Source organism: Penicillium roqueforti (genome assembly GCF_015533775.1).
Source record: "Penicillium roqueforti strain LCP96 04111 chromosome Unknown scaffold_01, whole genome shotgun sequence".
Taxonomy (NCBI): domain Eukaryota; kingdom Fungi; phylum Ascomycota; class Eurotiomycetes; order Eurotiales; family Aspergillaceae; genus Penicillium; species Penicillium roqueforti.
Genome location: NW_024067565.1, coordinates 742,197 through 757,492, shown reverse-complemented (window position 1 = coordinate 757,492; position 15,296 = coordinate 742,197). Strand labels below are relative to the sequence as shown.

The 15,296-nt window shown below is 49.9% G+C and overlaps 5 protein-coding genes across 5 annotated transcripts; 1 reads left to right on the top strand and 4 right to left on the bottom strand.

The window, feature by feature from the left end:
* Positions 1-1,774: 1,774 nt before the first annotated feature.
* LCP9604111_678 (uncharacterized protein) lies at positions 1,775-4,693 on the bottom strand (the record flags this gene model as incomplete). The annotated part of the gene is made up of 3 exons (XM_039070505.1): positions 1,775-3,949; positions 4,004-4,403; positions 4,464-4,693. The coding sequence occupies 3 exons, from the start codon at positions 4,691-4,693 to the stop codon at positions 1,775-1,777; spliced, it is 2,805 nt and encodes a 934-aa protein (XP_038933226.1).
* Positions 4,694-6,277: 1,584 nt separating this feature from the next.
* On the bottom strand, positions 6,278-8,760 carry pmt4 (dolichyl-phosphate-mannose-protein mannosyltransferase; the record flags this gene model as incomplete). The annotated part of the gene is made up of 3 exons (XM_039070494.1): positions 6,278-6,738; positions 6,810-8,451; positions 8,533-8,760. The coding sequence occupies 3 exons, from the start codon at positions 8,758-8,760 to the stop codon at positions 6,278-6,280; spliced, it is 2,331 nt and encodes a 776-aa protein (XP_038933225.1).
* Positions 8,761-9,370: 610 nt separating this feature from the next.
* On the bottom strand, positions 9,371-10,267 carry LCP9604111_676 (uncharacterized protein; the record flags this gene model as incomplete). Its single annotated transcript, XM_039070483.1, has 1 exon — positions 9,371-10,267. One exon carries the CDS (start codon positions 10,265-10,267, stop codon positions 9,371-9,373), a length of 897 nt encoding a protein of 298 aa, XP_038933224.1.
* Positions 10,268-10,663: 396 nt separating this feature from the next.
* On the bottom strand, positions 10,664-11,794 carry LCP9604111_675 (uncharacterized protein; the record flags this gene model as incomplete). The annotated part of the gene is made up of 1 exon (XM_039070472.1): positions 10,664-11,794. One exon carries the CDS (start codon positions 11,792-11,794, stop codon positions 10,664-10,666), a length of 1,131 nt encoding a protein of 376 aa, XP_038933223.1.
* Positions 11,795-13,450: 1,656 nt separating this feature from the next.
* Positions 13,451-15,149, top strand: LCP9604111_674 (putative MFS transporter; the record flags this gene model as incomplete). Its single annotated transcript, XM_039070461.1, has 4 exons — positions 13,451-14,500; positions 14,550-14,914; positions 14,966-15,065; positions 15,126-15,149. The coding sequence occupies 4 exons, from the start codon at positions 13,451-13,453 to the stop codon at positions 15,147-15,149; spliced, it is 1,539 nt and encodes a 512-aa protein (XP_038933222.1).
* Positions 15,150-15,296: the final 147 nt, after the last annotated feature.

The following is a 15,296-nucleotide window of genomic DNA, read 5'->3' as shown; positions in this document are numbered from 1 at the left end:
GTAAAAAAGAGGGCGACAGTGTAAACAGGATCACAGTCCACGGGTAAACAAGAGGATGAAAGAGGGAAGATGTGTTGACCGAGGAGACGGTATAAATAGGCAAGATGAGATGATTGCCAGGGCAAGAGCGGTGCGAGGAAAGTGCCATCCTGGCTATCCATGTCCATAGCTCCTTCCCTGATTGACAAGATATGAAAAAAGGAAGGCACAATTTAACCCAGAATCTAGGAAATATGCTCTGTAGTACATATGACATCCAACAACCAAATTCACCAGAGCAGCTGGAAATGAACAAGACTTTGGGGATTTCAAAAGAGAATCTGCACTCACCGATCTGGAGCATTCATTGTGGCGAGAAAGCTGTTTTTAAAAAGCCGGAGGGTTTGAGGGCAACCTTGGAAGATACCTATATCGGTATGGATGATATGATTTTATGTATGTATCGAAGAATTTGTGCAGTTTCAGAAGAGAGAGATTGGTGAGAGGTTGAAGGCTGGGTGTAGTTTCAAGGCTTAATTATAGACGAGAAGTAGTTCCGTATTGACCTCTGAAGACAATAGGGAATCACAAGACAATAGCGATCAATGGCGTGTGACTTCGGAATACGCTATTGAGGGTGCTTATCAATAGCGAAAAAATCCCGACAGAGGATCTCAATGGAGATCTATACTTTAAACCGTTTTTTCAGGCCCTGCTGTCTGCTTGCTCAAATTTTGACGTTGAGTGATGAAGATATCGTGGTCGATATCGATATCGATATGGATCATGTGACCGCTCTCTTATATGATGTCACGTGACTGTATACATATTTACTTTATCTTCATCTCACTTCAAGATACACTAGTGTTAGTTCCTTCAAACCCTATGTTCTTCCACGATTTTTCCAATGAATTTTAATAAGCCTCGGGATTCCGAGACATGTAGCCTACTAAACCAAGCCAAATTCATGCTTGGACACCATTCACACGACGTAACTTCTAAGCTATACGCACGCAATCGATCATCTTGATATGAGATAACATAACATATATTAGCCGTAACTACCTAGTGCATGGAGATCCCTTCCTTATCTCGACCCAGATCTACGCTATCGTTAGATATACATCTCCATTGAGGTAGAAAACACAAAACCTAAACAGAAGAAAGAAAGAAGGAAAAAGGAACCTTGGAAAGAGCCGAGATAATGGCCACAAGACCTGAAATATATTAAGGAAGTCGCTCTGGCGAATAGACAATGCAAAACAGACAGAATACAAGATGAGAAAGCACAAAGATAGAAACCTATCAGATAAATAACGCCATGTCTCTTCCCGTGCCGATATCATGAGAAAGCGAGAAAGGAACGCAGAAGACCGAGCTCAAAAATCGAAACTAGAGTAAAAGCACAAGGAAAGCATATGTATTCATACTTGTAAATGCCAAATCTCTCTGCCCAGACCGGAATGGCCATGACACGATGATACAAGGAAACCCGGGCCCGGGAGCGAGGAGTGACAAACAAGATGTGAGATGAGGGCTGGCAATGCATTATCGAGCCGGCATATCCAAATGGCACGGCAAGCCCTTCTCTGAGTTGATGGTATGTGCGTCATATGTCATGTTGTAGAGGAAGCGGAGGATATTAGGAAACGGAAGCGGGCATGGAGATGCAGAGAATAAAGGGACAGTTTATACAGCGTAGCACGGACGGAGTTCTTTTCAAATGCAATGCAAGCACGCTTTCGTGGTCGAGTTGAGGAATAAAGAAAGAAAGAGAGGAAACGGAATCAGGGACTCAGTGCACGGCGCTCAGCAGATCCCCGAACGAGGATGTCCCTCGCTTCATCTTCCAGCTGCTCTTCTTTTTTTCACGTTTCTTCGCCATGTCAGCCCAGGCCTCGTCATCGTCATCTTCGTCCTCAGAACCGGGCTTTTGATTTTCCCGTGAAACAGGGCGGACGGTTACAGTTGCGAGATGCGATTTCGGAATGTGAGACTGAGGCATCGGCATGGACGGATTGTGATTTTCGTCACCGAAAGGTTTGTTTGTTGGGGATGCCACCGCGTAATTAGATTCGGGCTGCATGACTGATACTGGCCGGTAACGAGGCGCCATGCCCGCGGTACTGCGCTCCGACGGAGCGATTGAAGCCGCATATCCGGTGTTGGGCCGGAAGGAATTGCCGGACAGATTCGGCATAGGCGAGCCGGTCCTACGGGCTGAAACGTTAGGGTCCAGCATGCTCATCGTGCGCTGATCGACTTGGGGTGGAAGCGAGGGCGGCATATTGAGAAAGGATGTTGCGGGCATGGACATCGGCCGGAAGTTCGGATTGCCAGCCATGGACTGGGGTCCCGATATAGAAGGAGGGCCCATGGGAGGCATGGACATTGCTCCACCAGGCATCATCATAGGAGGCATGCCTTGCATCATAGGTTGACCTTGCCCACCTTGCATTTGCATCACTTGCTGCATCCACTGCATTTGCATCTGCATCATGTTGGCCATCTGCTGCGACAGCTGGATAGAAGCTTGTTCCCCGGCGGTAACGTTTTGCTGCTGCGGCGGCGGCATTGTCGAGTATGGCCGAGGCACCCCTCCCATTTCATGCATTGCTTGTGTATTCGGGCTTCCTCTGCGCAAGGCCCGTGCCCGCTCCTCATTTGCTATAACACCGACAAGACCTCCAGGGGGAGGTGCGGGGGACGACGATCCCCCATATACCGAACCACCTCCGAACGCCAACGATTCACGGTTGGCGTTGTTAACCAAACCTGCACCGAAGTAAGGATCTCGTGGCAAGTTCCTTGCAAAAGGTGGCAGACTGCCTCGGCTGCCGTTCGGATCGGCACCTGAAACAGAGTTGGAAGATGATATATATGGCGGTTGCATGGATGCACGAAGGTTGGGGTTGGAGCTGACGTTGTTCAGGCGGGTTGGCGGGCGGTTTTGACCAGGGAAACCGTGTGCGGCCAGAATACCAAGCGGCACATCGTCATCCTCTTCCTCGCTGCTCTTCCCACTGGTGGACTTCTCGCCTAGTGCAGACAGGCGACTGGGGAGCAAGTTGGGCGTGCTGTTGCTAGCTCCACTCATCACCGGGCGTAGCGATTGCACGGGTGCTTGCTGGCCGGTGATCTTCATCATCTGCTGACGATACACAGAGAGATGAGCCTCCTGCCTTCGTCGTTGGCGTTCCGTCTCCCGTTGCTTCTCCACCTCATCTTGTTCGTCGTCAAAGTCGTCATGGTCGGACTCATCATCGCTCTTAGTCGCATTGCTATTAGAACGTCGAAGTTCCTGTTGCTGGCGATAGTGCTCGAACTGAGATGGAGTCATCACCTTGTTACCCGGCGAGGATGACTTGGGGAGACTATCCGCATACTGCACAGCCAACCGTGCATGATCCGCAATGGAGGGGTCCAATCTCTCGGCCGGAGCGGGCGAACGGCGGTATTGGAACATATTATCGGGTTCTGGGTTCACTTGGCCAGAGTAATTAGGTGCTTTGCCCTTATCGATCAATGGGGTTCCACCGGAGGGGCTACCCTCAGCCCAAGGTGGCGTGCTTTCTTTGCTGAACAAGACAGACTGTCGAACCATTTTGGCATCTTCGTCGTCGAAAGATCCGGATTCTTCCTTGGCCGAATATATCCCACTCCTCCGCAGTCCTCTCCTTTCCGATCCCTGGGGGCGCTCTAAGGAACGATGTGAAGTAGTAGCCTCGGCAAACTGATTGGGAGACGGCGAAAACTTCCGGAAACCAACAACTGTATCGAGGGTAGACTGGCTCTGATTCAGCGGCGGAGAACGCGGGCCACGTAGCAGGCCCTCCTCGGATGGGCGACGATCCCAGGAGTAAGGGGGTGACTCAATAGTAGTCGATCGGTCTGTATTAATCGCAGCGGGTGCGGCAGCTCTGCTGTTTTGAAACCCGGACAGAACATGACTCGGGGGAGACGAGGAATACTGCGATTCTGTCAGCACTGCATCCTTTCCTGGACGAGCGATTGCAGCTCTTACCTTGCCCGGATTAGGGGATGACCCCCGTATTGCCGAACCCTCTCGAGCACCCAGGTTATCAAACATCTTGTTGAAGTCATCCTGCGAGCCGAGAGCGAAGTCTGTATCGGGCAGCTTGGGTGGAGTGGCCGTGCTGTCGGTGCTGCCCGTCACCGGGCGATTCTTCGCGGCATCTGGTGTTTGTTGCCGAGGCACTTGTGGTCCTGACCTGCTGAATCGACCACCGAACGAGAAGGTCCGTCCTGCGGCACGCAGCGCACTCGTGAGGGGTGGGGGAGCTGGAACATCATGGATTCTGGAATGCGGGGATAAGGTCTCCTCGGGCGGCGGGACCTCGGTGGACGATGGGAGGGTGGATGACGAGCTTAGCCTAGTTGACGTAGAGCTTTCGTAATTACCACTATCACGGTTCCCAGTCAGCCGTCTCCTGAGAGAATCCATGGTCGAGGGACGATCGTACCGGCTCTTGTCCAGGGGTCGCTCCCTCTCCGCAAAGATGTTATCAGAATCCTCCGTCATCGGCACCGTGTTGCCCTCACTCAGCGGCTTGGTCAGGGCTGCTCCATCCGTCATGGATCGATGAGGCCCCGGGCGCTCAAAGACTCGAAAGGAGGATTGGTGAGGAGATTCCACCTCCTCTAGAACGTTGCCGGACGATTTCCGCCTGGTAAAGCTCTTGGGCAGTTTCATAGGGATGGAAGCAACTGTTCTGAAAGATCGGGCTGATAATTGAAGAACCGGCCAGTGCGCCTTTCCAAGTCAGCTATCTCATCAAGCTTTGGACTATCCTGGGGGGGTGTGTCGCCCTTTGAGGGTGATGTGTCGAATCCAAGTGATACCCGAAGAAGCGATCAGTCCGATAGATAGGTATAACGATTGACCGAGGGAAAACAAAGGCAAGCTGAGCTTAGGGGATAAGCTGGAGAAGAATTGAAGTCAGTCAGAAGCTTTCAGGGAGAGACGAAGCACAACATGGGTTTGTTCTAGCGGCCGATCAAAGGCCCGGCAGGAATCCACAGAGTGGGTTGTCTTGTGTCTGTCCGATCCGATAGCATCTCACAACGAATTGAATAATTACTCCCAAATTCCTTGCGGGCCTTGAATATGTGCTCTTTTTTTTTCTGGAAAGAATTCGAACCCACCATAAGTATCGGGTGAGACGAAGAAATGTCCGTTTCAGCTCGCTCAAAGAAAACACCAATGAGATCTGGAGACGCGGGGAGTGGAGAGACCCTAAGAAACCACTAGGGAGTAAAGAATGAAAAAGAAAAGAAAGAAAAGAGAGAGAGAATGCGTAGAAAGCGAGGCAAAAAAGACAAGACGCTACTGACAGCCTAGTCCCTTTGGTATCCGTAGTGTCCAGATATGGGCTGAGGAGGATTCCGTATTAGGACTATTATTGACATTCGACTCCGTTGGTATTATGGCGTATTACTAGATTACTATATTACTATCGTGGGTTATTATTTAGGATCCTAAAACTCGGCTACTGTCATGATCTCATAGGACAATGTGAAACCGTTTGCTATACATAGCGAGTAGGAGGTCCCTTTGTACATAAACAGTGGGCTGTTTTTTTTTCGCGGTCTAAAAATAACCCCAATTTATAAAAAGGCAAATGAATTGGAATGTGGGAAGAGAAAAGGGTTAGGCCTAGGCATCTGCAAGATACATAAGACATTCATATAACCTTTTGAATAAAAAGAACAACGTCGTCAGGCCAGCTCGTCAAGGACGGAGTATCCAACGATGAAATCTCATCTGCTCCAATGCGATGCGCACATGTCACCGATCGTCGATCACGTGAAGTCGATCTCGATCGACATTGGCACATTCTTCTTGCATCGACTCCTATCTACTCCGCGTACTCCGTACCTATCTATATCTCGAACCCTAATATAACAAGGCTGGATCAACGATCGCAGACTAGTTTGCACGGTCGGCTGATAATCCCGTGCCACCAATTGTGACACAGGACTCGACTGAGAAATTCTGAACATGGGACATTGAATATGTACTACATCAAGATGGAGAAAAAGAGGACTCAAATGGCCACACATACATGCACATACACCATGGTTTCAAATGATACCAACGACTGATATCAATCCTCCCATCGCGCAAAAAAAAAAAAAAAACACATTCTCTCTACCCGCCTTTTATCACGGATTATAAGTTATCTTACAAAAATTGTGAATTTGAAATTTCAGTTCGGCCCATCGTCTCGAATGGGTATTGTCTCGCGGATTGGGCCTCCTTGGCCCAGCGACGAGCTTATTTGGCAAAGTGCAGGTCGTAGTTGAGCCACTTGCGCGCATTGACACCGGCCACATCGAGGCCGGGGGTACCGTAGGTCAAGGGCGCATAGAAGATGAAGCCCCAGATGGTGGCAGCCAGAATGATGAGAGTGGCAATCCAGCCCGCGATGAGCGACTTGCAGCCCATGCGTTCCTTGGCCGTGATGAACCGACGCAGGCTGCTGACCGACCGTGCCTTGGACTTGCCCGAGGGATCATCGACAGGAGGAAGTGCAGTTCGGGGATCGAGCGGCTGCAGGTTGAAAATGAATTCAACCAGTGCGCCACAAACCATTGTGGAGGCCAGGTGGGAGGGCAGGTAGTGATGTAGGAAGCGTTGGCGACCCATCAGCCAGAAGGGGAAGTAGTGCGCAGCCCAGCACAGGAACAAAAACCCGGTGCTGTTGTACAGACGCGAGCGCGTACCGGGACCCCAAACTAATGAACGTGTGTTAATTGCCAGAACCAAAAAAAGGGATAAGAGCAGGATGTTTGGTTTTTCGACTCACTTTCTTCCAATGCATCAACACCACGGCGAAGCGAGAGCTGGTCAGCACCAACAATGCCGGCAAACACGGCCAGAATACTGCTAGCAATCCACCATCCAATGGGGTTACCCAAGAAGTAAATCTGCTCACGGGTATCGTTCTTAGTCCAGAAGCTCACGCCTCGCAACAGGAACGGCCACTGGAAGGGCTCGGTGGCATAGGGGTGGCTGCTGGTCAGAGCGTTGTTGTGGTGGAACATGGCACCCTGCAGCTCGAAGTACTTGCGTAGGAAAGGCAGTGTCTTGACCTTACGCTCCTCCTTAACAAGACGAGGACTATCCTCTTCCAAGTTTTCAATGTTCTCAACGTACCACGCGTTGCTGGATTGGAGGATATTCTTGTTACCGTTAATTTCGGCCTGCTTGTAACCCCATTCTGGCAGGGGGGTTGTGTGTGTCCACAAAGCAACCCGAGTTGGAACGTGGACCAACTTGAACAGGCTGGCAAGAGTACGGAACTCCTGGGCAGCCTTGCCTGACTCGATCTTGAGCTCGAACAGGGTATCGTTGTGGCGCTCGCCCTCAGCCAGTTCCTGAGAGACTGTAGTGAACTCCTGGTTGGTGGGGAATAATGGAGACGCAACATCGTGAGTCAAGAGATAACTCTCGGTTCCAACGTGGCGGAGCTGGATGATGTCGCCGTTGCGCACGCTCTTGGACTCGGATGGATCAATGAGAGGATCGGCCGGCAGAATCTGCCACTGGTTGTTGGTGTCGTTGTGGGGATAACCGGTGACCTGCTGGCCCTGGCTAGAGATACGGCCATCGTCGTAACGCAGGGGGTACTTGTCCCAGTGACTGTGGAGGAAGACCTTAGTGTCCTTGTGGCGCATAGTAATGGTGTCGAAGTATTGGATTCCGACGGACTGAGCGGTCATCTGATTGTCACTAAGAGTCTCCTGGAACTCGGGTGTCATGAAGTCGTCGCCGGGGCCGGACCGGTTGAGAATAGCGAAGTGAACCTGGAACCAAAACAAGTAGAACATGAAAGGAATAATGACCAATCCAACAGCGCGAGCCATGAAATGCTTGCCCCAGCTGATCATGCTCAGTGCTCCCTGCTCGCGGTTGATATCCAAGAGGTTCCACAAGTCAACGAGAACTGCGGCGCCGATGGTCACGAAAGTGAAGAAACCAACGTATTTGGTAGAGATGACACAGCTCATGCAGAAGCCGGTCAGGAGAAGCCATTTCCACCACTTCCGGCTAAAAGGTTGGTGACGCAATTTGTAGAAACGGACGTAGCACAAAATACTGAGCGCCATCGACAGCACGAGGGTCGAGTCCAAAAGGATCAGGCGGTCCTCTCCAACGTGAGCGTTGTCAAACACCATCAGACCGGCAGCCAGCACACAGGCTGGCAGAGAGTATCCAGACTCCCACATGATGAGGAACACCACCGGAATTGTCAAGGCGCCGAGAGTAGCCGGCATGGCACGGAGGGAGAGGTAGGGCACATTATTGTCGATGTAAGAGTCGCCGATGTTCTCGAACAGGAATCTTCCATCAAAGCCCACAAGCCAACCCATAAGGGCAAACAACAGCTTTCCAAAAGGCGGGTGCACATCGAAGAAATAGGTACGTTGAAGGTAATAAGAAGCGAACTGGCCGAGTAATTTCAATGTCAGTCAAAGGGCCCCCTTTTTCATAAATTGTGCCGCTACAAAAGGTATTCGACTTCATACCTTGCCGAAGTGAACCTCATCAAAGACAACCTCGTTAGGGAAATCGAGGCGGTAGAACCGTGTCGCAAAAGCCAGGAGGGTAAGAATCACTATGGCCAGCCAATAGTCCCATTCCGACTTCTGTTTGACCGGCACCGACACGGGGGCCGGGCCATCCTCAGAGGGCAATGCGGTGTAAACATCCTTTTTTCCGCCTCTCTTCCGCAGAGAGGGCGAAGGGGACGACATGTTGAAAATATGAAATGTAGAGAGCGACCGAGAAACTACCTATAGCCAAATAGACTTCGGTAGTTGTCAGTAAACATCAACAAAGCAGAAAAAAATTGTAATAGAGAGGAAAAGGAAGCTTACTAGAATCACCAAATAAGCATGGCACCCAACAATTGAGGCCAAGTAAACTATGAGAAAGGAAAGGAGATGTAGAGGGGGATGACAGTAGAACGTTGCGTGTCTTCTTCCAAGGTTAGTTTCGGGGCAGGGCGGTGGCCCCAGGCGGGATCTACGTATACAAATCCACAAAAAGTGTACTTTGAGCACCAACTCCTTGTTTGAGAGTCGAGTACAGGTTACATACAAGAAATTGACCCTTGGGAGTTACAAGTGTGGTGTGCTATCAGTCTTTTCATGACGACGCAATGGCTACATGTGATATTTCCTTTGACCACCTTTTCGTTGGTTGGTCTGGCATCTAATTGGACAGATATATATGCATTAAAGTTCTGGTATTCTCGTTAAAATTACTCTTGCTAGTTGACAAAGAATCTTCCTGTTTGCCCCTTGTCAAGTTCAGCCAAGTCTAATATAGACGGTGAACTGCACATATATATATATTCACATATTAACGTCTTTCATCCGTCTCAACCTCCCGAATAACAAGCCACAAAGCCTTCCTAAAAGGAGCCTCTTCCTGTGGTGTCTCTTGGATGTAAACATCGCCTCGCCTACCCATGCCTCTCTTCTCCTGATATTCCGGCTCATTATACTTCTTCAACGAGGCGTTGAACCGGGTCAATCTAGACTTGGAAGACCAAGGTAAGATATCAAATTCAAGCTCAGCAATCCAGGGCTGCAAAGTCGATATCCTCTGCTGCAAATCAAGTTCCTGTTGCTGCCTTTCATCGGTCCCAGGGTTCGCCATGGACACCCCATCCTGGAGTTGTAGAAACAGAGGCGCCTGTCGATCGATTTTGCCTTGAGAATCCAATATAGGGAGCTTTGCAACATGTGCCAGGGCATCCAGTTTCGCAATTTCAACCTCCAAGCCGCGCGGACGGAATATGTCCCTATTCGCTTGTTTGATGGAGGAGTCCGTTCGGCTTTTGGACATGCCTTGGCTGCCCATGTTTGCGAGTCCGCTGACCACACCGCCAATCCAGTGCAACGGGAATAATATCGGGACCGACTTCAAGATCCCGCCCGTTGCATCTAGGACTTGGAGGGGCGGACTGGCAGCTATGTCTTTGTTCAGTTGGTCGAGGAAGCTGAGAAACGATTCCTTGGGAAGTTGGTGGTTTCTTAGAATGGGTGCATATGCACGGATGAAAGGAGAATCAGAGGACGAGGTGATGGCTGGGATTGCGATTGGTTTGTGGCTTGTTTGATGAGGGGCTTGTGCTGGTGATCGGCTTGGTTGTATTGCGGGTCCTGCTATGTATGCTGGAGGCTGATCTGCTGCCTCTTCCTCATGATAGCGTCCTCTGTCCTCGGATGGATTTTGGTTCTTTTGATCGTGCATTGTGTATGAGTGAAAGAGAAATAAGCTGGTTCTTCTCGTAAACGTCTTATGGGGGCCAACTCTTATTTAAGTTTGAGGGCGGGGTGAGCTCAGCCTAAGACATTTCCAAGGTTTATTCCAATTGCTTGAATTGGTTAGAACGATACGATGTACATCGATTTAGGCAGCATCCATGGTCTCTCGAAGGTTGGTTTTTGGGATGCGCTACGCCTAATCGGGTATGCAATGCGAGATGGCGTCACCTGTGCAGGATTTAAGGTAGTGTGGAGTTGTTTATTGTGGTTTATGTATTTAAAACAATATCAGATGCCCAAAGCAAACCATTCACTCCCAATGATGTTTATGGCCAACATATGCAAAATTATGATTCATGGGTATCACTCAAGTATTTTAGCCTTAATCGTCATCCGTAATATCCAAAAGCTCCAATTCCATCGAAACCAATGCCTGGAACTCCCCCCGGGACATTCCAGTGACCTTTGCCAAACGGAACAAACTCTTGATGCTCGTACCGATATGTTGTTTCACTCCGACCTCGCAGGTGGACCGGCTCTCTGCCTCGTGTTCCAGCTTAGCGATAGCATCAGAGCTACCGGAAGATGCAGAGGCCGGCCGTGGGTGGTTCAAATCTTGCGCAGCCTTATCACTGGGGATATGGTCTGGGGCATATCCGTTCTTGCGGGGTTCGTCATCTGAATTGACTCCGTTCACCTGTCGTCGCAAGAGATTGGCCAGCATATCTCCGTTGAGCGATGATGGACCAACCTCGGGTTGCTCCTCCGTGGGATCATGATTATCCATGGCCGGCTGCACGTCGCCATACTGCGAGAAATATGACTGCTCAGATAAGTGAGATGGACCCGGCTTTGATGAAGCAGCAGGCGGTGCGGGTGTCTTGGCTCCGGGTGTGGAGTCGTACTGAGCCCAGTAGTCATCGTCGTCGTCGTCGTCGTTCTCCATGCTGTTCTCCGGGGATTTCTCTTCCTCGGCAGCCTTTAATATATCAGCCAGGAGCTGGTCCTTTGCCTGAACGTTTGCTTCCCAGATAGAAGAAGCCCATTTATCGTCATCCTCGGCAGCTCCCTCCCGCGGCAAAAGCTCTGCGACTCGCCAGCCACGACCACCTCCCTCCTCGTCTGTCGGGCACCACAAATAGACCACCGTCAAGCTGTATTCGGCGAGCGGAACTTGTGCTTTGAGAGTCTCATCGTCGATCCGTTTGTATGTGACCGGAAGTTCATCCGGAAGCTCAATTTCGCCCGATACGGGGTGTGGTTCGAAGGTGGCACCGTCAATGACCCTCTGCAGACGCTCTGCTTTCCCAGCCTCCCAGCACAGAAGTTGCAGCCATGACTCGGTGGAAGATGTGGATAGCGAACTGAGAACCCCGACTCGTTGGCGCAGGATAGGGGAGAGAAGTGGTAACAGAGCTGGGGGTGCGCGGGGTGAGACAAAGGCCAGGGGGAGGCATGCGAGGAGGGGAGGGAGTAGTTCGCGAGTCTCGGGCGGGTTGATGAGTTCGACCATAATGGGTGTGTAGTTTAGTTATGAAATGCGGAGAGAGAGGAAATCGAAAGTGTGGGGGAAGTCCAAGGCAATATTTTGCAAGCTCCCCGGGCTCCATTCGACCGAACGTGGGGCAACAAACAGAGCAATCACCGGGCCCACAAAGCTTACAGCGTCCCGTGGTTCAATCGGGTTGATGGCTCAATTTCCGTTGTACCTGGCTTATTATTTTATTTCGATGTGTACCTACAGATGCATATTGTCTTTAGTTGGTTTGGGTTTTCCTATTTTAGCCTAATCGGTACGCTAACTGCAGCTCTAACTTAAATCTTCTTGTTCCCATTGGTTCTTTCGGATCTTATAGAAGAACGCCTATAACATAGGCATCCTGAACATGATAATCTCATTGAATAAACTCACGCTTCCACGGAAGTTCCACATTCCATTCCACATCCTGTATGTAAGCTGTCAGCCCGGGGCACATTCGGAGTAGAATCAGCCGGCCAATTTGGAATCCTTTCAGTACTGCGATAGTACGGAGTAATAATAGATAGAAAATCAATTAGCGTGCCCTTGTCAAAATGGACAATGTAACCTCCCCTAGTGCTGCACAATATTATCTTGCTCTGGCCCTTAAGCACGAGCTTCGCTGCCAGAAATGTCTCTGTCGATTAAATCAAATTCCTTCTCCATAGCCTCCATTCCAGTCCAAACCCCCGAGCTTCGAGACGTCCATATCATTCACCCAGGTCTCCATACGCTGCTTCCAACCTTCCATATCTTTTCTCGAACTCTCCATACCCGGTTTTGATATCTTTATAGACATTCGGGACACACTTGTTCTTCCTTCAGGCCTCCATATCCTTTCTCATATTACCCATTTGCTTCTTTGCCTCTTCGTCTGCTCTCTCGAACTTTCGATTGATCTCCTTGACGTATATATGCGATCCCTTGTGGCTTTTAAGTTGTCGCCTATGACCTCGGGGCATTTCTAATCTGGGCCCTGTTGATCAAACAGGTTTCGGACCAGAGGTTGATTATGGATTCAGTAACATCCTCCTGTATTTCCTTTGAGATAGTATTGTAGCATCGAGGAGTCGGTGAAGTCGGATGTTTTCTTCCTTAAGAAAGGCATTTTCTGCTGCAACCGAAGCATCGGTCGTTTGATTCGTGACGGACACGATTCATCGGTAGATTGTAATCACAGGTAAAATAAGCGTAAACTGGGGGTTTCAATCATGAGTTAAAGCCTCCATGTATGCGACTTTTCAGAATTTATCCGTGCAGCGTGCAATATATATTGTGGGAAAGAGGGGCCATCTCACGGAGGGCCAATTTGGAATGTGCCCGGTCACATGCTCTCTGTGGGAATTCAAAGTATGTACGCATCTACTCCGTACTAGCCTGGGCGATTGATCATAGACTGGCTTGCCTGCACCCTATAAAATGCCACATCATGAGAAAAATACTCCGAAATATCTGGATTGATAATCCGACCTCGGGACTAGGTCCGACTTGCGCGCTAAGAGACGCACTACTCGGCCGATTTCTATCACGTTCTTATCCTGGAATGTCGGAGGAAAAAAACAAAAGAAATATTGGATTAGCAACTTAACTTGCGACATATCTGATTACGGAAATCGAGGATTGGCCTGATCCTTCAGACACTCAGTCAAGATGGTCGATTCAGAGAAGGGCCAATTCTCGTTCACTTTGACACCAACGGCCCAAGACCTGCATACCTTGGAGCCAGTGGTTCAAGAGACCAATGCACAGTCCGACGGCGTGATATTCGACCAGGCTCCTCCTGAAGATGGTCAAAACAGGCTCAACGCAGAGCGCGGGGTCGAGTGGGCCGCTTTAGAGAAGCGGGTACGATGGAAAGTCGATCTCCGCCTGTGTAGCATCGGCGGGCTCTTATGCAGTCTCAATTTGCTAGACTCGGGCATTTTGTCCTCAGCATCGGTGACGACGATGCTGGATGATCTTGATCTGGGCCAGGGCAACCGGTTCTCTGTCTCCATATTTATTTTCACAATTGCCAGTGTGATCTTTCAGCTGCCGTGCACAGTGGCAGTTCGCTTTGTCGGTCCCCGAATCTGGTTTTCGACAATCACATTCACCTTTGGGCTGTTGACGCTATGCACTGCTTTCGTGCGCAACTGGCAGCAGATGATTATCCTGCGTGTGCTGCTCGGTATCGCCATGTCCGGTATTTACCCGGGTCTGACCTACCTGGTTAGCGCCTGGTATCCGCGACAAGAGCAGCAGCTTCGGTTTGCATTCTTGCAGTCCGGGGAAGTTGTGATTCTTGCGACTGGCAATATTGTCAATTTTGGTCTCAATCATCTGAATGGCGTGGCCGGGTTGGCGGGTTGGCGCTGGATGTATGTTGTTCAGGGTCTCATTACTTGTGTCCTGGGTATTATCACCTACTGGTGGATGGTCGACTTCCCCGAGAACGCCCAGCACAGCTTTTGCTTTCTTTCAGACCAGGAAGCGCGCCTCGCAACGCGCCGAATTCAGGATGATCGAGCTGATGTTATCCCGGAACCGTTTTCCTGGGGCACGCTTCTTGCTAATTTCAAGGATCCGAAAATCTACGGCTTTGCGATCATGTTCTTCTTGCTCAATCTCATATCGACTGCCTTGTCGTATTTTCTACCCATCATCTTACAGTCCGGTATGGGTTTCAGCTCAAATAAATCCATTCTGCTCTCCACACCGGTAAGTTGATCCAGAATATAAACGCCGCATTCTCTAACTTCTTTATTAGCCTTACTATTATGCCATAATTCCGGTTATTCTCACATCACTGGTCGGAGATTTCTACCGCGTGCGTGGGCCGCTGATCATCTTCAATGCCCTTGTCCTCATAGCTGGGTTCCTGATGTTCGGTATTCCCGTATCTACCCGGGTGGCAGTGCGTTATATTGGGACCTTTCTGGCGACCGGTGCTTATATCTCGAACTGGGCTGCCCTCAATGCCTTCCAGGCCAACAATATCGTCGGCCAGTGGAAACGAGTGGCCACCGCGGCGGCGGTCACTGCGTGTAACGGACTCGGGGGTGTAGCAGGCAGCTTTATTGTCCGCCAGCAAGAAGCCCCGCAATACCAGACCGCAGTTTGGGTGTCAATTGGGTAAGTTTCAGAAATTATTGAACATTGGGCTTCGGCTGACAACATTACCAGGTCTCACATTCTTCTCATTGCCATCGTCGGCGCATTCACGATTTACTTTTACATTGTCAATCGACAGCAAAAGCGAGGATTAAAGATTCTTGAGGGTGTAGTGAGTGTGCTTCATCAATGGCCGGCCGATTATATCTTGCTAACGAATGAAATCCAAAAGTCTGGCTTCAGATACACTTACTGACCAAATGCAAATACGAAAACTCGGCAAAACCCGTATTCATTGAATACAGATACCGCTTTCAAAGCTTTTCAAATGTTATGATATATAGATAAATTCTGGTTTACGACAAGCCAAGGTACACTTATGGGGGGCTTCTAAAATTCCATT